This window comes from Capra hircus, chromosome 2, assembly GCF_001704415.2.
Source record: "Capra hircus breed San Clemente chromosome 2, ASM170441v1, whole genome shotgun sequence".
NCBI lineage: Eukaryota > Metazoa > Chordata > Mammalia > Artiodactyla > Bovidae > Capra > Capra hircus.
The window spans coordinates 121,336,195-121,361,201 of record NC_030809.1 but is presented as its reverse complement, the minus strand read 5'-3'; the positions used below and the strand labels follow the sequence as shown (position 1 = coordinate 121,361,201).

At 35.5% G+C, this 25,007-nt stretch overlaps 1 protein-coding gene across 1 annotated transcript in view; it reads left to right on the top strand.

The window, feature by feature from the left end:
• The window catches only part of CERKL (ceramide kinase like), a 128,909-nt gene that overhangs the window by 39,833 nt on the left and 64,069 nt on the right, over positions 1-25,007 (top strand). Inside the window, exon 2 of the mRNA XM_018065351.1 lies at positions 8,599-8,841. Coding sequence (XP_017920840.1) covers positions 8,599-8,841 — 243 coding nt within the window. The remainder of the gene's footprint in view (positions 1-8,598; positions 8,842-25,007) is intronic.

Here is a 25,007-nt window from a genome sequence, read left to right as displayed (position 1 = left end):
AAAATGTGACTTTTTGGTATACTTTTTCAAGATAATTCTATTTCTTGTCATTCTTGATAAGTTTATATTTAGGAACTTAAGCTTTTATGCTAACAAATGTTAAGTCAGAATTCTTGAGGATTGTAATGCACTGTGATAGTTTTTCAGTAAATTACTGGAGCAGTCCTATTTATTTAAACCCTGGTTTAACCTGATTATTAACAATTAAATTGTGTTTTCTTCTTACAATTAAAGTGTATTCAAATTTATTGGTCCCTTGCTTCACAGATTTATCTCAGTATGTGGTGTATTCAAACAGAATTTTGTATTTTTAATTAGGGGATTAGATAAGTAATTCTGAAGAGCCAAAAAAAAAAAAAATTGTTAGACATCACATTGCTTAACCATCTAATATACCATAAGTGTGTCTGCACTCTGTTGTGGGAGCTGTCTATCAGGCAGGCTTGTTTTTCGGGCAGTATTTTAAAGAGTGGACATGTGCAGGAACTGTGAGCACAATTAGCGCCAAGCAGATAAATCCAGCTCTAATCCTGTTTACGGTCTGCATCAGACAGATGTGCCAAGATTGATTTAGACAAGCCCTGGGCTTACAGTAATATTTTTAAAAGTGCCATTCACTGTTCTATTTCTGTTAAACCTTTGCTAAATATTCTTAAGTGTTGTTGGTTTTACTGTTCTTGTTAGCCACCCTAACCTACTTTAAGCAGGTCTTGCTTTGCTCTCATGGTGACAGGGTAACCTGCCAGGAGAGGTTATCTTTATTCCCTGTAATTAAATTGACTTTTCCCCCCAAGAAAATACAACAATAGGAAGTGGGTGCTGAATTAAATAAATAGCATGATATCCAATAGACATATACTTAAATCCCATGCTGGAACAGATGGTCCCCAGCATCTCTGTAAGTAATGTGAGAGGACAGTTAATGTTCTGAAACAACTAGCTATCACCAATATGATCCTAATGAACCAATAGATTTCAAATAATAAACCACATGCCACAAAGAAAAATTGCATATCATCTGTAAGGTTTTAATGCTCCTAAACTGAAAAAAATGTCTATAGATGATTTTCATGTTTTTCTAATGTTATCAGATAATTTATGGATAAAGTTTGACTTCATATTTTTTACCAATACAGGTATGCTTTAGCATTAAAGTAAATTAAAGTTATATTTAAATTATATCTCCCAAGTGTGTTAAAAAAATTTTTTTAGCTCCTCTTTTACATACTTAGGTTGTGCATGGAAATGTGGCTTTTGCATACAATTATGAAAGCATTTGCTTTTATTCATGGCAGAAACTGGTTATCCTGTTAACAGAGGTTGCTGTGTGGTGATGGAAGTGGCTATCTTACAGATGAACGATTAGGCAGAGATAAAAGACCTAAATATGTTTCAGCATTTAAAAATAAAATAGTTTCTAAAACAAAAGCAGTATTTTTCTGATTCACATAGAGAATAAGAGTCTGCGTCTTTCTTAAGCTTTTATTTATAAAGAGGTATAGGTAAGTGGTTGATTTTAATAGACCCCAAAATAATGGTCTTCACTCTGAATATGGCTTCTTTTTTTCTCTTCAATCATATTTCTCATAAATATTTGTATTTTCTAACTGTGTTTCAAAGAGTTAAGTGTTTTGGTGTGGGGGTAGAGGGGAGACAATGACCTTAGATTTTCAGCTTATCCTCTCGACATCTCTAGAACCTTCAGCTCACTGGGGGTTAGCCTGAGGGGTCTCCACCTAGAAACCTGAGGACCCTTTGGCTTTAGCTCTCTTTCAAGTCTTGGAAGCCAGTGTCCTGCCCCACAGAGCCAGCTGGTCCACTGCTTATATCTTAAGAACTTCAAAAGCAACAAAGACACAGGCAAGCCCCATCTAATCTGATAATGGGTAAGCAATGTTTAGACAGTTCCAAGCCATGAAATAAAACCATTTTAAGTTCAAGTTCACCCAATTCTATTGAGTTTTATTCCTAAAGACTATGTTCAGAAGAAAACAGTTTTCTATAAAACTAGTTATATACACGTCTTCGCATATGTTAGGAAACAGTTTTGTTTAAAATCAGGTGTATCCTGTGATTAGAGAGAACTGGGCTGATTTGCTCATGTTGCGTAAATGATTGACGTTGTAGACATGAATAATAGACCAGAATTTCTACATAGAAAATTGGCACCTGAGAGATTCCTATAGCTGCTGAAGAATATAGAGTGCTGAAGAACATTTGCCTATTGTTAGAAATTTGTAAAGCAAGCAAAAACTATTTTATTCACTAATCAATTATCTTTATTTTCATTTCAAATGAAAACAAAATGTTTTTGTAATGCTTCCTCTTAGCTTCCTGTTGTCACACTGGCTAAGAGATCAGGCACATGAAAACCCCAAATGTGAATCTTTGGGCAAATGTGGGAAGAGGTTAGAAATCTGAGCAGGGAAAGCAGGAAATACCATTCATAGAGTTACCCGCCTTTTCAGAGTTTTCAATTCTGTCAGCTCCTGGTTGCTACAGTCGAACCTTCCATTTCCTTGAAGGTCACCTTGAAGTTATGAATGAAGTACAGCTGACACTTGAACAACATATATTTGAACCACGTTTGTCCACATGTATGCAAATCTCTATCAGTAGTAAATGGTGCTTGTTTGCATTCTTGGACGTGGAACCACGGATGGAAGGAACTGTGAATATGGAGGGATGGCTATAAATTCTATATGGATTTTTGATGACACTGGAGGATGTACCTTTAGGGATCAAGTCTACTACTCAGTTAAGAACATGAGTGGCTTTGCTGTTTTCCTAGGGTCTAGTTAGAGACAGAGCAATGGCTTGACTACTGTTTTAAGTTTGACTAGAATAAAAAACAGATCCAGAAGGTCAGATGAGTGTGTGTTTGCTTCAAGAAGGTCGTTACTTCTGTGCAGTGTTGGTAAGGGCCAGTCAAAGTACTTGGATTTAGATCTTGGATCTGGCTCCTACGAGATGTATGACTATGGACAAGTTACTTAAATGCTGTGGCCTGAATTCCTCGTTTTTAGGAAAAAGCATCTGCCTTGGGTAGTGTCAGGATTAAATGAGATAATAGATGTAAAGTGCTGAGCGCAATGTCTGGCATATAGCACATGCTAATTAAATATTAGCTTCCCTTACATTTTAGAAAAGGGGATTTTAAAAATTAAAATGAATAATATGATCAGGAACTATTTTAGGATGAGCAAGAAAACCATCTTTTTCAGTTGATTACAGAAATATTTCCATTGTAGGAAAATTAGAAATTCATATACGCAAACTAATTCACAATCTCACTCTCCTTCCAAGTTTTCATATGCATCATCATACATATGTGCATATAGAAGTACATTCCACATACATTATGCATTCAATAAATATATACAAAACAGTAATGGAAATATGGTACAGTGTTTTAGACACTTTTCTAGTCAGATTGCAACATTTTAATGGCTGAATAGCATTATAGTATATGAATATGCTTCATTCTCCAAAACCAATAGTCTGTTAGGTCACGTTTAGGTTATTTCCAAGTTTCACTCAAATAATGCTTGGGTAAGCATTCTTTTAGCTAAACTGTGCATATTATCTATTCCCTTAGGGTAAATTCCTGGAAGTAAATTGCTTGATCAAAAATATGCATATTTTAAAGCATTTTCCCTTTTCTCATTTTAAAAAACTGATAAAATATAATGCTGATTACAGAAAGGAAGGTTTATAAGTAAAAATTAATCTTATATTTCTTTATATCTCTGTTTTCATTGATAACTACTATTTGTTATGTGTTTTCTGTGTAGATTTTTTTCTCCTTTTAATGAAAGTGAGATCAGCCTCTCAGATTATTGTCATTCATTTGCTTTTTATTCCACTTACTCATACCTCAACATAGATGTCTTTCCACATCAAAACACAAAGATCTAATTTTCTCATTGTGAGTTGCAGATTATGATTAAGCAGTTCTATTGAAGAACATGAATACTGCTTCAAATAGTTTTGCTATTATAAATACTGCTGCAATTAACATTTTGAAATCTTTTGATAAGTATTCCCAACTTGTTCTCCAGCAGTTACCATTTTTGCATTCCCACCAGCCCCAGGACTGGTTCCCTTTGCCCACACCATCAGTGAGCGTTACTTTTGATCTTGTGCCAATCTAAAAGGCAAAAAGTGGTATCTTGTTGTTTTAATTTGCATTTCTTTGATTCCTAATTAGACTGAACTTTCTCATATGTTCATTGGTCAATTTGCATTTCTTCTTTTGTGAAATGCCTGCCTGGGTCTTTAATGTACTCTTCCACTGAAGTGTTTCTTTTCTTGATTAAATAGATTATTTAACTGTCATATGTTGCAAATATTTCTTCCCAGTTGGATTTTGTTTATGACTTCTATTTATGGATCTTTAGGACTTTTTTGGCATTAAATAACCTTTATGTTATGTATCTCAGTCTCTATCTGCCTTTATTGCCATACTATGGCTTTACTAATTTATTGTTATATAAAGTTCTTTGTAATCTAGGAATACTGGTGTATGTTATGAAACAGAGATCTAGTTTTTCTTTTCTTTTTTAAAGATGAACCAGTTCTAAGTCATCTTTTATTAAATATTCTTCACTGATTTTGGATACTACCATTATCACATTTGTGACTTTTAAAATATATGCAGATATTTCTTTGGACCATTCATTTATCTATTTCTAGATGTTTTAATTATTATAACTTTACAAGATATGATCTGGCTGGTATGTACTTCTCCTCATTGCTATTAAAACATTTTTCTTCATTATTTATTCCAAGAAAATTTACAAATCATTTGATAAGGTTCCTTGCTCCTTACACCAAAGAAAATACCATTTAGATTTTGACTGGAATTGCATTATAAGTAGTAATTAATAATGAGAATACTAGCATAAAAATGATGTAATCTTAGAACTTGATATGCCTTCATTTGTCTCTCACTTTATTTTGTATGGCCTTTTCTACCCAAACAAGTCCAGGATCATTTTGATAAATTTGTTCCTGGATAATAATTTGCATAGGGTCTCTTTATCCCCAATGTTCTTTCTTTCTAGATATTGATATATTTGTAACCAGCTTCCTTATTGGCTATTTTTATTAGTTCTGATGATTTCAAATAGATTCTTTTGGGTTTTATGAATATATTGTGATACTGTCTATAAATAGCTATAGTTTCATCTCTCTCTCTACCCCTTCCACCATCAGTTGTTTTTATTTAATTTTCCTTGTGTATGATAGTGACCAGGATGTTGAGAATAGTAAGAGTAATAATAGGTATTCTTGCCCTGTTTCCATAAATTCTACTAAGTTGGATCTTGGTTGTTGTTTTACTGTCTTTAAATTTGCAATTACAAGAGATTTTAAATGGGAAAAGTCATTGAATTGTTTACTGCCAAAGTAAAGTACACAAGGCAAGGAATTCAGACTATAATATAGGACTTTGAGTGAAAAAATATGTATTTCATCCTTTTCTTTTTTTCCCCTCAGTGATCCCTCCCTTCCTACCCATCCCCTTTGGAGGTCTTATTTGTTGTATGTTTGATTACAAAAAAATTAAATTAATGTGAGATACAAGCTTATAATGAATATTATAAGATTGTTCTCAGTTGCTCAGTTGTATCTGACTCTTTGCTACCCCATGGACTATAGCCGACCAGGCTCCTCTGTCCATGGGATTTCCCAGTCAAGAATACTGGAGTAGGTTGCTATACCCTTCTCCAGGGGATCTTTCGAACCCAGGGACTGAACCCTTGTCTCCTGCATAGCAGGCAGATTCTTTACCATCTGAGCCATCAGGGAAGCAAGTTTAGGCAATATATATACAAAAATTGGAATACCGGACCATCTTACCTGCCTCCTGAGAAACGTGTATGCAGGTCAATAAGCAACAGTTAGAACTGAACATGGAACAGCAGATCAACATAGACAGCATATTAAAAAGCAGAGATATTACTTTGCCAACAAAGGTCTGTCTCGTCAAAGCTATGGTTTTTCCAGTAGTCATGTATGGACGTAAGAATTGGACCATAAAGAAAGCTGAGTGCCAAAGAATTGATGCTCTTGAACTGTGGTGTTGGAGAAGACTCTTAGCCATTTGGACTGCAAGGAGATCCAACCAGTCAGTCCTAAAGGAAATCAGTCCTGAATATTCATTGGAAGGATTGATGCTGAAGCTCCAATACTTTGGCAACCTGATGTGAAGAACTGACTCATTGGAAAAGACCCTGATGATGGGAAAGATTGAAGGTGGGAGGAGAAGGGGACGACATAGGATGAGATGGTTGGATGGCATCACAGACTTGATGCACATGAGTTTGAGCAAGCTCTGGGAATTGGTGATGGACAGGGAAGCCTGGCATGCTGCAGTCCATGGGGTCACAAAGAGTTGGACACAACTGAGTGACTGAACTGAAGCAAAAGATGTAATTTTATATTTTGCCTATAGGAGGAATGTTAGGCAGTTAATAATTATCCATTCTGCACAAATATACAAATAAATTCTAAATTTGCATTTATGTAATATTCTAATTTTATGTTAAACTAAATGTAATATTCAATAAGATCTCAATTTTAGGGGAGAAAAACTTCTAAACATAATATTTTTCTCTCCAGTACAATTATTAAAAAGGAAAGCACCTTCCTATCATTTCCTCTACCTTAGTTCAAGCCTCGTAGACTGGTTTCTATTCCTCCAATGTCTCACTCATGTTTTCTAATCTTTATCCTGATGACGTAATCATCTTTGCTAAACTAAATTACAGGGTTATCGTGAAAAATGTACACCACTTGGGATCAATGCACAATGACCGAACTCCCGAGTGTAGCATGAAGATTTATCATGGACTCATGATAAAACAGGACTCAGACTTCCTCTTGTGCACCTTGTTGGGAGCCTTCCCAACTTCAGTTCAGGTGTCCTCAGCCTTTAGGAGAAGGGGGTCCCACCGCATCCCCTGGGAAAGGTCTTGATTAAGAGAGTAAGTGTTCCAGGTAAAGCATAACATTAGGACAGTGAATAACAAAAAGTTTTTATCTTTGTTCATGATTAAAACATGTTGAATCTCTCATATATGCACACCTCTTACTATCCCACTAGATTTGAATAAATAGCCAAATTCAAATTCACTGGCAACCATTCTACAATGATGGAAAGGACCATATTTAAGTTGAAGCCAAGGTTCATGAAAGAAATACCAAAATACAATGGGCACAGCACACACCAACACATGTGCTTGTATGTGCTGCTAACTTGCCTGTCGACTCTGACTCTTCCGCTGTACACAGAAATTCATCATTTGCCTTCTCATCACCGACTCGATGGACGTGCATCTGAGTGAACTCTGGGAGCTGGTGATGGACAGGGAGGCCTGGCGTGCTGCAATTCATGGGGTTGCAAAGAGTCGGAGACGACTGAGCGACTGAACTGAACTGAAGTCTGTAAAAGTGTCCAGTTCAAATTCTTTTCTTGGGTTTTCTGATAAAAATTAATATGACCCTCTGAGACACCAGAATTCTTTTATGTATATCCCAATTATATCTACTTTAAATATCTATTTTAATCCCTAATAAATAATGGCCACTCGAGAGCAGGTAGTAGAACTTCTCTCTCTTGCATTCTGCATAGTGTTTAACACAAAGCATTTAACAGAAGTTTTTTGAACTGAATGATATATAGTAATATCCATGTTAAACTGTTTTGGATACTAAATCAATGAAACAAAGTAATTCAGTGTTTTTATCCCACTTTTCATTGACTCCTAATGTGAATTTCAAACTTTTCCTTCTGCTAATCCTTGAAACTCTTCAGGGAAAGAAACACAAGGTCTGAATCATTTCTTTTTCTTATAAACCACCTTCAAGGAAGCCAAAAGCCACAAAGATCAAAGATTAATTTCTTCAATATAATTTTGTTTTGATTCAGACAGAACCTTCATTGCAGTAGATGCCTTTTTGGATGAATGACCATCCTACAAAGATTATTGTTATTCTTCTTTAATTTCCTTCTATTCCATTCATCAAGTCATGAGATGTAGGTTTGTAAACAGCAACAATAACATAGTGAGATTCAGGTGGATCTTTTTAGATCGGCAGGAATTCATTGTTTTCTATTCACAGTAATCTCACCATTTCCTTTTTGTACATATATCTCTTTACCAAAAATATACATTTTCTTTCCCTTTCATGTTGCCTTCAACAGCCTATCTTAAACTCACTTCTGTTAGTGAATCCTTTTCTTTCCATGACTTTACTCTGTCCCTGTAAGTAACAGGAAGCCTTTTGTATGACACTAATTTATTATTACTGAAATGTTGCTTTGTTTTTGTTCCTAGAATTCTTCACACATTGAATATTCTCAGATTCTGAATGTCCTAGGCCTTGTGTGGCAGAGATTCTCTTCCATTTTTTTCTATCTATGGAATAATAGACCTAATTTTTCTTTTTTTCCCTCCTCATATAGAACCTGACATAAAGCATAATCAGTAAAATTATAGATGATAAATATTTTTGAGTTTTCAATATTTATTATTCATACATACAAGAATATAAACACAATGGTTTTGACTGGAAATTTTAATTTCTTTTCAGGTGATTCCAAGTGTGATTTTCTACATAGAGAAGAATTTGTTGAACTCAAGGACATATTCTCTGTCAAACTGAAACGGCGTTGTTCAATTAAACAGCAGAAAAGTGGTACTTTATTAGGAATCACTCTCTTCATATGTTTGAAAAAGGAACAAAATAAATTAAAGGATTCTACACTTGATCTTATTAATTTAAGTGAAGACCACTGTGACATATGGTTTAGACAGTTCAAGAAAATTTTGGCAGGTAAGTACGCCTTATGGAAATTTTTAATGAGTCTAGTTTCCTTGATGTAGGTTATTAATCTAAACATGGTATTATATTTATCAATAACCCTTAATTATATTGAGGTTGTTTGCTTCTATCTCTAGTCTGTTAAATGTTCTTAGCATGAAAGGTGTTGAATTTGGTCACATGCTTTTTCTACATTAATTGAAATAATCATATAACTTTTTTGTTTCATTCTGTTAATGTGGTGTTCTACATTGATTTTTAATAGGTTGAACCATCTTTGCATTTCAGCAATAAATCCAAAATAGTCACGGTATATAATTCTTTTAATATTTTACTGAATTTGGCTTGCTAGTATTTTGTTGAGGATTACTCAACATTACTATTCATTAGAGATATTTGTGTGTAGTTTTTATTTTTCTGCTTTTAGTATCTTTCTGACTTTGTACTGACCTTGTAGAATGACTTAGCAAGTAACCGCTGAATGACTGCTTCCATGAAGAAGCTTTGATAATCTGAAGTAAAACAGTTCTTAAATAATATTGTTCTCTTGGGAGCTGCTTTTAAAAGGATATTTATTTTTCTATTAGTGTTTCTTTTGAGTTTATATTAGAATTTATTTTTCTTGCACCTACACATTGAAAGCAAGTGAATATATATACTGGATGACTTGAGAGTAACAGTTTTTATTAACTGAAATATAATTGATTTACAATATTGTGTTTCAGGTATACAGCAAAGTGATTTGGTTTTATATGTATATGTGTGTGTGTGTTTTCCTGTTGTTTTCCATTGTTGGTTATTACAAGATCCTGAATATAGTTCCCCGTGAAATATAATAAATTACTGTTTATATATGTTAGTGTGCATCTATTAATCCCATACTCCTGATTTATCCCTCCCCCTTCCCCTTTGGTACCCATAAGTTTGTTTTCTGTGTCTCTGTGTTTCTATTTTTTAAATAAGTTGATTTGTCCAGTTTTTAGATTCCACATAATAAGTGATATCATATGGTACTTGATTTTCTCTTTCTAACTTACTTCACTTAGCATGACAATCTCTAGGTCTATTCATGATGCTGCAAGTGGCATTATTTCATTCTTTTTTAATGGCTGAGTAGTATTCCCTTACAAACATATACACATATAAATATACACACATTTACATATATGTGTCTGTGTATACATACATACATATATTTGTAACTAGTAATAAAGAATCTGCCTGTCAGTGCAGGAAACTTAAGAGACTCAGATTTGATCCCTGGGTTAGGAATATCCCCTGGAGGTGGGCATGGCAACCCACTCCAATATTCTTGCCTGGAGAATCCCATGGACAGAGGAGCCTGGTGTGCTATAGTCCATAGCATCACAAAGAACTGGACATGACTGAAGTTAGGATGCACACGTACACACACACACAACCCATGTCTTCCTTATTCCTTCATCTGTTAGTGGACCCTGAGGTTGCTTCTGTGTCTTGGCTATTGTGTACAGTGCCACCATGAACACTGGGGTGCATGTACCTTTTTGAATTAGAGCAGTTTTAGTTTTTCTGGATGTATGCCCAGGAGTAGGATTGCTGGATTAGACAGTAACTCTGTTTTTAGTTTTTTAAATGAACTTCTATACTGTTCTTCATAATGGCTGCACCAATTTACATTCCCACCAACAGTGTAGGAGGGTTTTTGTTTCAGTACACCCTCTCCAGCATATATTTGTAGAGTTTTTGATGATGGCTATTCTGACCTGTGTGAGGTGATACCTTATTGTAGTTTTGATTTGTATTTCTCAAATAATTAATGATATTGAGCATCTTTTCATTTGCCTGTTGGCTATCTGTATGTCTTTTTTGGAGAAATGTCTGTTCAGTTCTCTTGCCTATTTTTTGAAAGTATTGTTTTTTGAAATGGAGTTGTATGGACTGTTTGTACATCTTTTGCAGTTCTCTCCCAGTCTGTAGTTTGTGTTTTTGTTTTGTTTATGGTTTCTTTTGATGTGTGAAATCTCATAAGTTTGAGTAGGTCCCATTGTTTATTTTTGCTTTTATTTATTTTGCCTTGAGAGACTGACTTTAGAAAATATTGGTGCGATTTATGTCACAAAATGTTTTGCCTATGTGCTATTCTAGGAGTTTTGTGGTGTTGTGTCTTATATTTAACTCTTTAAGCCATTTTGAATTAAATTTTTATATATGGTATAAGGGAGTGTTCTAACTTCACTGATTTATATGTGGCCATCTAATAACAGTTTTTTGAAGATAATTTAAATTCTCTATATTTCAGGGTAGCTTTTCCTAAAGGTAATATGCAGAGAAAAGAGAATATTTTCCAGAATATTATGTCCTTATGAATTCAGTGTATCTTAAATTTTTGAGTGATATTTATACTTTACATATTAAATAAAGTATACATGAATACACATATAAAGTTGGACTATAAGGAAAGCTGAGCACCAAATAATTGATGCTTTTGAACTGTGGTGTTGGAGAAGTCTCTTGAGAGTCCCTTGGACTGCAACACATCCAACCAGTCCATCCTAAAGGAGATCAGTCCTGAATATTCATTGAAAGGACTGATGCTGAAACTGAAACTCCAATATTTTGGCCACCTGATGTGAAGAACTGACTCATTGGGAAAGACCCTGATGCTGGGAAAGATTGAAGGCAGGAGGAGAAGGGGACAACAGAGGATAAGATGGTTGGATGGCATTACTGACTCAATAGACATGGATTTAGGTGGATTCTGGGAGTTGGTAACAGGGGGACCTGGCATGCGGTAGTCCATGGAGTCGCAGAGTTGGACACAACTGAGTGACTGAACTCAACTGAACGTACAAAGCACATTAGATTTCTAAAGGTATCTAGTTAGCATATAATCAAACTGAGTTTTAGGATTTTTTTTCTCACAGACTTATAAATCTTGCTTTCTTCTTTTTTTGGCCATTTTTTTCCTGTTTTCTAGGTTGACTAGGGTAGAGGCAGCTGTTGTTGATGCATAGCTTGGGGTAGAGATGACTCAGGACAGAGCTGGGTGCCAGACAAAGAGCAGGCACATGGTGATGTTAAGTTTTCAGGCCAGAAATCATTGATTGAGAAGACTGAGGACCCAAGTTGGTCAAGGGCAGCCAGCTGATACGGTTGTACGTATAGAAGATGGGTTGAAGTGACCTATTAAAACTATGAGACCTGTTACTAAATGGTCCCTTCAAATGTAAGGAAACCTGGTTAAGAAAACAGGAAACTACAGAGGCCAAAGTTTGGTCCATTCTCTCTAGAAACATAAAGAATGTATATATACATATCTATTTATATAGAGAAAGACTGAGGGAGGAGATAGATATGTGTGTGTGTGTGTATATAGATATTTAACTATTTAGTTAACACACATTTAACTAAAAGCATTCCACTTTAACAATGGGTCTTCTACAACATTCTTATTTTAAATTCATTTGAGAAGAGATAAAAAGAAGTTAAAATGAAAATGAAAACGTAATTGAATTAAATTTCCCTTACATGGTCAGGCGTTCATGGTACTTGCATGGTCTATAAAATAGGAATGGGTCATTTGTTCAGGGGAGTCAAAGCTCTTCCTTGCACTGAAGGTCTTGAAATCTTCTCCCTTAGGGCTTGTGAAGGGCTGGCTGAGTGATGCGAGAGACAACTTCCGCAATATATCTCATCCATAAAAACCAGCAGCAAGCAAGCAGGGGGCATCCCAACAAAGCCCAATTTAGTAAAAGCAATTTTATTAAACAAGAGGAACTTGTCCAAACACACACACCCCACAAAAATACTATCCAAATATTTGTTCAGCTTAATGAGTAATGTTTTGGTTTGATCCAGGATTAAAATCTAAGCTAATTAGAGAGATGAATAAACTACATATTTCTTAGGCTATCATCCTTTGAAAATGCTACTTTTTGTATCATTGACTTTGATAACATTTGGAGGTAGTGAAATACATGAGATCATATTCTTTGGCATGGTCCTGGAGGACAGAGAAATTTTGCTGATGAAAAGCAAATAGATTGACTTTTGAAATCAACCAGTGCAAACACAACAGAGTTGAAATCATCCAGTAAAAATGAAGGAACTGAATCAAGGTGGTTTGAATGAATGACTGTTAACCGTTTCTGCCCCTGAGCGGTCTCAGTAGGTCCTTTAGGAGAAGCCAGCTACTATCTCCAAGCCCCAGGAAGACAGTCCTGGGTCAGCTTCGTTATGCAACAGATGCACTCTTAAGGCTCCAAAGCTCTCTACCAAATGCTGTGTGATACTGATACTTCCTTTTTAAGGTTGCAGTCTTAGAACATTTTTCTTGATATTTTCTTCACTTTCAAAGCCAAGTAATCCAGGTGTTCATTGAAGTGCCTGTTGCCTGAGAGTCAAATATTTATAACTGGATCAGGACTCTTTCTGTAAGTGGAGGTGGCCTGTGTCTTTCCTGGTCTTTCTGGGTTCAGGGTGGATTGTTTACGTCTTCCTGGTTCTCCTTGGTTCTGATTTCCCCAGAGTTGGATTTATTTGTGGATTATCTCTCTGTCTCACATCCATTGTCCCTATGGTCTACTATGTCAGGTCTGACAGATAGTGGTTGTTGGTTTCCAAAAAAGTTAATAAAAGAAAAAAAGTCACCAATCAAGGAACTGTGTTTGAAATGGACCTAACTTAAGTTTGGTGGGTAGCAGAACTTTGCATCAAAAAAATATAGATGACTTACGCTTGAATTTTATATATCACTATTTTAAGTCCAAAGACTTCTGTGCAAAACAGTGGATTTAAAAAAAATGCATGTTTTGTTACTCCCCACCCCAACCCCAGCTTATTCTTCTACTGAGATAAACACGAAGAAAATATTGAAACCTAAACTGGGTGACTTTTTAGTCTAATAATTATAATTTGTAGGATATTTGGATATCAATTGTTACTTTCAAGTGTGCTTATTTATATTTTGAACTGGAGCAATGGATAGGATGTAATGAATTTTTGAAGAAAGAACAAATTGGCAGCACTAAAAAGAGGACAAAACAAACTCTCAATTACTTGAAGTTTTAAGATTTTGACAAAGAGTGTCTAGGTTAAAAAGGATTTCTAAATACAAAACATGTCTTAGAACTCTTTCTATTTTTATTTGAAAGAGTTAAGATCTTTTACATTTTAATTCTTTACACAATTGAGCACAGTATCATTTTTTTATTAATATAGAGAAGTCACCATAACTTTATTGACTACTAGTAAATATAAGTTAATTCATCCAACACATGTTTGGGATCAGGCACTGTATTCAGTAATGGAAATACAAAAAAGAATGAGATGTAATCCTGTATAGAACATTCTTGCCCTAGGAGACAAACAGGAAAACTTGTATTGTAATAAACGTGTTAAGGACCACAATGAAGATGTGAAAAAATTAATAGGATGATAACCATTGATCATTGATTCAGAGGTTTAAATCTTAAAAACATTAAGGCTGAAATGCAGTCACCGATAAATCTAATATGTAGTCATTGTGGTGAAAGTCCTTCAACACGGTCTTTTCTGCTTTGTTTATAGCTGTGATGTGAAGATAAGCGGGCACATGTAGTACAGCATGTGTGTACACTAGATACATCAATTTTTATCCAATTAGGGTGTGATCCAGTCTCTGCATATTTGGGTTTCCTGCTGCTGCTGCTCCTAGAAATCATGACTTGCAAGCTTCTCTAAACCATGAACCAACCTTTCCTCTAGCTACTATAATCTACGTTTTACAGTGTATTCATAGGCTTTCTGACAGGTTATCATCCCATACAGGAAGGCAAAACAAAGTGCCCCTCAGGTGATATTTAAGACTCCTTGAAACGGAAAGATTTTCAGCAGTTGCATTGGTTCATCTGCAGTGGAGGACTTAGAATGGTGTGAAAATGAAGAAGAATATTTTTTTAAAAATCTAAAGCTTTATGCTCAAGTAAGTTGGGGAATGCTAATATCATAAACAGTGAAATTGGGACACTGGTTGATTCGAGGGAAACACATTCTGTTTTACACTTTTGGCATATATGACATCTGTTGGAAATGTTCAGCAGCCTGGCAGTTTGAGAGGGATGCATGAGGAGGTGCAGAAGAGCTGATGTGATGGGACTAGATGAACTATTGTAAAGAAGTAGTATAGAATTTTTTTTTAAAAAAGCAGAGGGCTAAATACAGAATGTTGGGCAATACTCATATATTAAAATAGTCAGAGAAGATAAAAGTCAGAACTACAAAATAAAAGGAATGGTTAAAAAATAATGAATAGCTCTTTTATCATAGGACTATTGAATTTTATTGTTAGACTTTGCTAATTTATTTGTAATGGTTTTGGTTTTGCTAATTCATTTGTAATGTTTCTTACTCCGAGACAGTTGACAAAGGTAATTTTAGCCCACATTTGATTGAGTTAGTTCTAATATCATATTTTTCCGTTTTATTTCTAAATGCTAATTTCATGAAGTAGGCAAACCGCTTTGATTAAGTATATTTTGTCCTTGTAATGTAGTCTGCTCTTAGCTTCTATTTCAATAGCATTCCTCAGTTTTTAGGTATGAAAAATGAAGAAAATAGCAAAATTACGTAAATATTTGGCTTTTATTTCTAAGAGCAATTTTTCCCAGTTTTCCAAAGATGTCAGATCTGTTTTCCATGTGATAATAATTTTGATTTTCAGAGGATTCTTTCCTTAATAGTAAAAACTGGGGCTTCTAAACAATAGTTTGTTTAATATTTATTTTGTCTTGTGCAAGAAATTAAGGGTGAAACAAATTTTGGGGTTTAAAAAAAACCCAAACTATATTGTCAATTATATTATCATGAACCAGGTAGAATTTTTGTTATCAGGAGAGCAGAATGATGTGAAGTTTTATTTGGTTATGCTGCCAAATGATATAAGGAAAAATAAATTGGAAATTAAGAATATAACAGTTGCCTTGAAATGAGTATTTGTTATATGTCAAAAGTATGAAGTTCAGACATTTCGTTGTGAACTGTTTGAGCTGACAACACTTGTTTCCTTAGAGACAAATTATTTTCTGCAGACTTTATGTCTGAAGTATGGGTATTTTTCTTTGAAACACCAGAAAAAAAAAGATTTAGATTTTGGTTTATGAGCAGTTGAGTTGGACATTAAAATTATGTATGTCACTTTAAAAAGTTTTTTTATTTTTTTTGACTTAACACATTTTTTTGAATATTTTTATTGAAATGTATTTGATTTACAAAGTTGTCTTAGTTTCAGGTGTACAGCAAAGTGATTTATATGTATGTATATATATTTTTAATAGTCTCTTCCATTATATGTTATTATAAGATATTTAGTGTAGTTCCCTGTGCTAAACAGTAGATCCTTGTTGCTTATCTTTTTTTTGTATATGGTAGCAGGTATATTTTAATCCCCTAATCCTAATTTATCCCTATACTCCTTTAGTAAGCATAAATTTGTTCTCTATGTCTGTAAATCTATTTCTGTTTGTAAATACGTTCATTTGTATCTTTTTTTTTTTTTTTGATTCCACGTGTAAATGATATATTGTTGTTTTCTGTCTGGCTTATTCATGTGTATGATAATCTCTAGATCCATCCATGTTGCTGCAGATGCCATTATTTGCTTCTTTTTATGTCTGAGTAATATTCCATTCTATATGTATATATACATCACATCTTTATCCATCCATCTGTTGATGTATGTTGAGGTTGCTTTCATGTCTTGGCTATTACAGATAGTGCTGCTATGAACATTGGAGTGTGCATATCTTTTTCAATTATGGGTTTCTCTAGATGTATGTCCAGGAGTAAAGTTTCCGTATCGTATTGCCTATTTTTTTAGTTTTTTTTCAGGAAGCCCATGCTGTTTTTCATAGTGGCTATACCAATTTACATTTCTACCAACAGTGTAGGAGGCTTCATTTTTCTCCACACTCTACCAGCATTTGTTATTTGTACACATTTTGAGTTTGGCCATTCTGATCAGTTTGATACTTTTTCTGATACTTTATTGTAGTTTTTATTTGCATTTCTCTAATAATTAGTGATATTGAGCATAGTTTCATGTGCCTTTTGACCATAGGTATATCTTCTTTGCAAAAACGTCTTTTTAGATGTACCCATTTTTTAAAAATGTATTTATTTTTTATTGAAGGATAATTGCTTTACAGAATTTTGCTGTTTTCTGTCAAAGCTCAACATGAATCAGCCATATCCTCACCCTTTTGAAACTCCCTCTCATATCCCTCCCCATCCTACCCCTCTAGGTTGATCCAGAACACCTGTTTGAGTTACCTGAGCCATACAAAAAATCCCCATTGGCTATCTGTTTTACATAGGGTAATGTAAGTTTCTGTGTTACTCTTTCCATACATCTCACCCTCTCCTTCCCTCTCCCCATGTCCATAAGTCTATTCTCTATGTCTGTTTCTCCATCCTTGCCCTGTAAATAAATTCTTAGTACCATTTTCTAGATTCCGTATATATGCATTAGAATACAGTATCTTTCTCTTTCTGACTCACTTCACTTGTTCATCCATCTCATTAGAATTGACTCAGATGAGATCCTTTATATGGCTAAGTAATATTCCATTGTGTATATTTGTACCACAAGTTCTTTATCCATTCATCTGTCGATGGACATCTAGGTTGCTTCCATGTTCTAGCTGTTGTAAATAGTGCTGCAGTGAACAATGGGATACATGTGTCTCTTTCAATTTTGGTTTCCTCAGGGTGTATGCCTAGGAGTGAGATTGCTGGGTCACATGGTGGTTTTATTCCTAGTTTTTTAAGGAACCTCCATACCATCTTCCACAGTGGCTGCATCAGTTTACATTCCCACCAGCAGTGCAAGGGCATTCCCTTTTCTCCACACCCTCCCCAGCATTTGTTGTTTGTAGACTGTTTGATGAGGGCCATTCTGACTGGTATGAGATGATATCTCCTTGTAGTTTTGCTTTGCATTTCTCTAATAATGAGCAATTTTGAGCATCTTGTCATGTGTTTGTTAACCATCTGTATGTCTTCTTTGGAGAAATGTCTGTTTAGGTCTTTTTTCCACTTTTTGATTGGATTGTTTTTTTTTTTTTCTAGTATTGAGTTGGATAAGCTGCTTGTATATTTTGGAAATTAATCCTTTGTCAGTTGTTTCATTTGCTATTATTTTCTCTCATTCTGAGGGTTGTCTTTTCACCTTGCTTATAGTTTCCTTTGCTGTGCAAAAGCTTTTAAGTTTAATCAGGTTCCACTTGTTTACTTTTGTTTTTATTTCTGTTACTGTAGGAGGTGGGTCATAGATGATCTTGCTTTGATTTATGTCATCGAGTGTCCTGCCTATGTTTTCCTCTAAGAGTTTGATAGTTTCGGGTCCTACATTTAGGTCTTTAATCCATTTTGAGTTTATCTTTGTGTATGGTGTTAGGAAGTTTTTTAATTTCATTATTTTACATGTAGCTGTCCAGTTTTCCCAGCACCATTTATTGAAGAGGTTGTCTTTGCCCCATTGTATGTTCTTGCCTCCTTTGTCAAAAATAAGGTACCCATATGTGCATGGGTTTATTTCTGGGCTTTTTATCTTGTTCCATTGGTCTATATTTCTGTTTTTGTGCCAGTACCATAATGTCTTGATGACTGTAGCTTTGTAGTATAACCTGAAATCAGGAAGGTTGATTCCTCCAGCTCCATTCTTCTTTCTCAAGATTGCTTTAGCTATTTAGGGTCTTTTATTTTCATATGAATTGTGAAATTTTTTATTCTAGTTCTGTGAAAAATGCCATTGGTAAATTGATAGGTATTGCACTGAATCTGTAGATTGCATTTGGTAGCATAGTCATTTTCACAATATTGAGTCTTCCTACCCAGGAACATGGAATATCTCTCCATCTGTTTATGTCATCTTTGATTTCTTTCATCAGTGTCTTACAATTTTCTGTGTACAGTTCTTTTGTCTCCTTAGGTAGGTTTACTCCTAGATATTTAATTCTTTTTGTTGCACATGGTGAATGGGATTGATTCCTTAATTTCTCTTTCTGATTTTTCATCATTAGTATATAGACATGCAAGTGATTTCTGTGTGTTGATTTTGTATCCTGCAACTTTGCTGAATTCACTGGTTAGCTCTAGTAATTTTCTGATACTATTTTAGGTTTTTCTATGTACAGTATCATGTCATCTGCAAACTGTGAGAGCTTTACTTCTTTTCCAATTTGGATTCCTTTTATTTATTTTTCTTTTTTGATTGCTGTAGCTAGGACTTGCAGAACTATGTTGAATAATAGTGGCAAAAGTGGACACCGTTGTCTTGTTCCTGATCTTAGGGAAAATGCTTTCAGTTTTTCACCATTGAGCATAATGTTTGCTGTAGGCTTATCATATATGGCCTTTACTATGTTGAGATAGGTTCCTTCTATGCCCGTTTTTTGAAGAATTTTAATCATAAAACGGACTGCCTCCGCTGCAGAAGTTATGGCCCTATCAGTGTCTTTTTTTCGAGCCACTTGTAACTGGCGATCAGAAGGCTTCTTTGGCCAGTCTTTCTCCATAGCTCCGCCTGTTCAGGCACTTAGAGGGCTCCCTTGCCTGGAGTCCTTCTCTGTTGTGCGGTGCATCAGACACATAGAGGGGCCCCCTGGCTGGGGTCCCACTCTGTAGATCAGCGCATCAGACACTTAAAGGAACACCCTGGGTGGGATCCTTCTATGTAGTTCAGTGCACCAGGCATTTGATGGGCCAGCCTTTCTCTTGTTCAGCTGCTGATGCTGGAGTGTGGGGAGAGAGAGCCTATGGTGATGGCTCCACCCTCAATGTGTGACTCAGCAGTATCGCCTTGCTTCCGTGGCTGCCTGGCTATCCTCCACTGGCATTTCCCACCACGATCTCCTCCTTTACATCCCCTCAATCTGTCTCTCTGAAGCCAACAGCAGCCCTCGCCCTGGGATTGCTCCACAAACCCTAAACTTCAGCTCCCAGCTGCTGTCCCATCCTGGAGACCAGCATTCCTGTCCAGGGTATGTTTGGCTGCAGCAAGGACTGTCTGAATCTCAATCCATTTAAGCTGCCACAGATCAGCTGTTTCACTCGCAGCCTAAAATGTTTCTCCTCCTACTCAGACAATTGCCCAGATGTGGGGATCGGACCCCTGCTTCAGTTCCCCCACCCGCTGAGGGCAGGTCCAGGCCTACTAACTCTTCTGTTTTTCCCCCTAGTTCCTTTGTCCTACTGAGTTTTGTGTGGTTCTATATATTCTTTTCCACTGGTCAGGTCCTCCTGTTCACTCTCAGCTGGTGTGCTGCATACATTTCTTTGTCTGAAGGTGTATTCCTGATAGATCTGTGCAGAGAGACATACTCCATATCCACCTACTCCTCCGCCATTTGTTCTCTCTTAGATTTACCCATTTTTGATTGGATTATTATTTTTTTTGATACTGAGCTGATTGTAGATTTTGGAGACCAATCCCTTGTTAGTTGCATCAATTGCAAATATTTTCTGCCATCCTGTAGGTTGTCTATTTTTTTTTTTTAATGGTGTCCTTTGCCATGCTGAAGCTTCAAATTTTAATTAGGTCCCATTTGTGTTTTTTTTTTTTTTCATTACTCTTAGAGATAGGCTGAAAAGGATTATTATTGCTATGATTTATGTCAAATAATGTTCTGCCTGTGTTTTCCTCTTGAAGTTTTATAGTAACCAGTCTTACATTTAGGCCTTTAATCTATTTTGAGTTTGTTCTTGTGTATGATGTTAGAGAATGTTCTAAAATCATTCCTTTGCATATAGCTGTCCAATTTTCCCAGAACTATTTATTGAAGAGACTGTGTTTTCTCCATTTTATATTCTTCCTTCCTTTGTTGTATATAGATTAATTGGCCATATGTGCATGAGTTTATTTCTGGGCTGTCTGTTTTGTTCATAGATTTTCTGTATTTCTGTTTTTGTGCCAGTGCCACACTGTTTTGATTTCTGTAGCTTTGTATTGTAATTTGAAGTTAGGAAACCCGATTCCTCTATCTCTGTTTTTTCTCAAGATTGCTTTGACCATTCACTATCTTCCATGTTTCCATACAAATTTAGTTTTTTGTTCGAGTTCCGTGAATAATGCCTTTGGTAATTTGATAGAAATTGCACTAAATCTGTAGATTGCCTTGGGTCATATGGTCACTTTGACAATATTGATTCTTCCAATCTAAGAATAAAGTATATCTTTCCATTTGTTTTTGTCATCTTCCATTTCTTTCATCAGCATCTTATTGTTTTCTGATTACCAGTCTTTGCTTCCTTAGGTAGGTTTATTCCTAGGTATTTTATTCTTTTTGATGCCATGGTAAATCAAATTATTTCCTTATTTCCCCTTCTGACCTTTTGTTAGTGATAAGAACACAACAGATTTCTATGTATTGATTTAATATCCTCCAAGTTTACCAAATTCATTGAGTTTTAGTATCTCTAGGATTTTCTGTGTATCGTATCATGTAATCTGCAAACAATGACAGTTTTGCTACTTCTTTCCAATTTTATTTCCTTTCATTTCTATTTCTTTTATGGCTGCTTGTATTTGTATTATGTATTGAGTTGCTCCTATGTTGCGTGCTTATATATTACAGTTATGTCTTCTTGGGTTGATTCTTTGATCATTATGTAGTGTCCTTCTTTCTCTCTTGTAACAATCTTTATTTTAAAGTTTATTTTGTCTGATATGAATACTGCTACTCCAGATTTCTTCTGACTTCTACTTGCACAGAATACCTTTTCCCATCCCCTCACTTTCAGTCTGTATGTCTCTCTAGATCTGAAATGGGTCTCTTGTAGACAGCATGTATATGGGTTTAGTTTTTGTATCCATTCAGCCTAAGTATTTTGATTGGAGCATTTAATCTTTTTACATTTAAGGTAATTAGTGATGTTTGTTCTTATTGCCATTTGTTGATTGTTTTGTGTTTGTTTTTGCATTTATTTTCTTCCCTTGCTCTCATTGTTTTGTGTTTTATGACTATCTATAGTATTGTGTTTGGATTCTGTTTTCTTCATGTGTATCTCTACCATAGATTTCTGGTTTGTGGTTACTGTGGAGTTTTTGGTATAGAATTCTCTGTATATGTACATAATTATGTTAAGTTGCTGATCTATTAATATCAAATGCATTTCAAATATCCTGCATTTGTGCTCTCCTCTCACAGATATTAGTTTAAATATCATATTTGTGTGTGAATGATTTCCCACCTTTTTGTATGTTTGCCTTTATTGGTGAGTTTTCCCATTCATATTTTTTTTGTTTCTAGTTGTGGGCTTTTCTGTTCTGCCTAAAGAAATTCTTATAGCATTCGTTGTAAAGCTGGTTTGGTGGTGCTGAATACTCTGAGCTTTTGCTTATCTGTAAAGCTTTTGATTTCGCCATCGTATCTGAATGAAAGCCTTGCTGGGTAGAGTATTCTTGGTTGTAGGATTTCTGCTTTCATCACTTTGAATATATCCTGGCACTCTCTTCTGGCCTGCAGAATTTATGCTGAAAAACCAGCTAAGAACCTTATGGGGATTCCCTTGTTTGTTTTTTGTTGCTTCATTCTTGTTGCTTTTAATATTTTCTCTTTGTCTTTTTTATTAATATGTGTCTTAGCATGTTTCTCCTTGGGTTTATCCTGTGTGGAACTCTGGGCTTCCTGGACTTGGGTGACTGTTTCCTTTCCCATGTTAGAGACATTTTCAGCTATTATTTCTTCAAATATTTTCTCTGGCCCTTTATCTCTCTTTCTCTTTCTGAGACCCCTATAATGCAAATGTTGTGTTTGATGTTGTCCCAGAGGTCTCAGATTTTGTTGTTTCTTTTTATTCTTTCTTCTGTTCCATGTCAGCAGTTATTACCATTCTGTTTTCCAGCTCAGTCATCTGTTTTTCTGCCTTATTTTTTCTGCTATTGACTCCTTCTAATGTATTTTTCATTTGTTATTGTATTCTTCAACTCTCATTGGTCTATTTTTCTAATTCTTTGTTAAAACTTCTTGTAACTTCTCTGTGCATCCATTCTTTTCCTGAGTTCTTGAATCATATTTATAATCATTACTCTGAACTCTTTCTCAAGTAAATTGCCTATCTCCACATCACTGGTTGTTCTGGGGTTTTATCTTATTCCTTCATCTGGAACATATCCTTCTGCTGGCTCATTTTCTAAACTCATGTCTATACTTCTATTTGTATTTTTATGTATGTGGAAGTTTAGGTATGTTTCTAAACCTTGGAGAAGTCTCCCTCTTTAGGGGATGTTCTTTGTGTCACAGAAATGTGAGGGACCAGCTTTGGTCCCAGGGTAGGTTCTGACCAGTTTGCAGACTCAGTTATGGGACTGTTGGACTATGTTATGTTAGACTGTTAGACTAGTTATGGGGCTACCAACTATGGTACTTTTATTTCTTACTTCTGGTTTCTGACCCCTGGTGGTTGAGTCTGGTCTAGAGGCTTGTGCAGACTCTCTGTGGGCGGGGTTGGTGACTTCTCACTGTTGGATGGAGTAGGGTCTTGTGGGCAGGGCCATGTCAAGGGGTATGTCTAGAGGTGACTATGGGCTCAGGAAGTCTTTAGGCAGCCTGTCTGATGGGTGTGACTGTGCTCTGACCTTGTTTTCTGTTTGTCCTGAGTGGTCCCAGTACTGGAGCCTGCAGGTTATTGGGTGGGGCCAGGTCTTGGTGCTAATGTCCCTAGGAACCCATCAAGCTTCACAAAAGCCCAGTAATGACCGACAGAGAGGCATGCCCAGGTTTTTCTTGTTCCTTTGCTCACTAGCATCAGCTCTGACTCATAGCCATGACTCCTTCAGCTGAAGGCAAGCTTGAATTAGTTCTTTAGAAACTACTGATGCTCTTTATACTTGGGATGAGTGACAAAAGACCATCTTCCCAGGGGCGTCTCACAGGCTTCTGTAACATGTATCCTAAGGGAGGGATATATTTTGCATATAATGGATAATTGTATTTAAAAACAAGTAGTTAATGTCTTATAGAAGAATATTATATTCCTGCTTCAGTCGCTAAAGATTACCTTGAGAAAAGAAATTTGGAAATATATTTATTCTCGTTTTTTCTAATATGTTTCTAATTCTTTTGCTATATAATAGTTCTTTTAAGTATGCCCTTTGTGTTACATTTCTTCTCTGGAAAAAAAAATTGGATATGTTTTATTACATTTTATCATGTGATTATATCAAAAGCTAAATAAGGTCTTCTCTAAATATTTCCAGTAAAATGTTGAATTGTTTTCATGCTGTTAAATGAATTAGTTAATATTTCTCCCTTGACTGAATTATAGAGAAGTCATTATTTTAAAAAGTTAAGTCTTAATGATAATAGCTGACATTTATTAAGCATTTACTATGTACCACTTTTGTAAGCAATTTTTATTAATTATCTCATTAAATCCTTATAATAGCATCAAGCTATAAATATTTTCTTGTGAAAAGGGGAATGGGAATGATATCGCTTATTTTATAAGCTTAGTTATGAGGTTTGAAGGGTTAAAATAAGGCATGATTTAGCAAATAGTAGAATTAAGTAAATTATTTTTATTGAAGTACTCATCTTAGTTTATACATGAGAAAACTAAGGCTTAAATAGTTTAACATTTTGCTAGTTTGAAGTTGCGCAGCTAGTATTTGGTGGAGGAGCTGGAAACGAATTTGTGTCTGCATGAATCTGGAGAATGAATCTTTAGCTGATATGCTATTTCCTATCAGATCTGTTGTATGCATACTCCACACTCTTAAAGTATGATATATTTATTGTACACAATGAGACTCTTTCCTGTAAAAGGGACTTCAAACACTTGTTAGGAAGGAGCTACATTATCTTATTTGAAAATTATACCTTTCTAGACTTTTCCAAATATGATGATTTGGAACTCTGGATTCTTGGAGTCTGAAGCTTACCCTTAGCACACAGGGTGAACAGTAATATTGTACCACATTTCTGAGTCCTTAAAAAAAATCATCCTCATAACTGTCACCATTATTAATTGAGGTCTTCCAGTACCTTGGATGGAGAAGGCAATGGCACCCCACTCCAGTACTCTTGCCTGGAAAATCGCATGGACGGAGGAGCCTGGAAGGCTGCAGTCCATGGGGTTGCTGAGGGTTGGACACGACTGAGCAACTTCCCTTTCACGTTTCACTTTCATGCATTGGAGAAGGAAATGGCAACCCACTC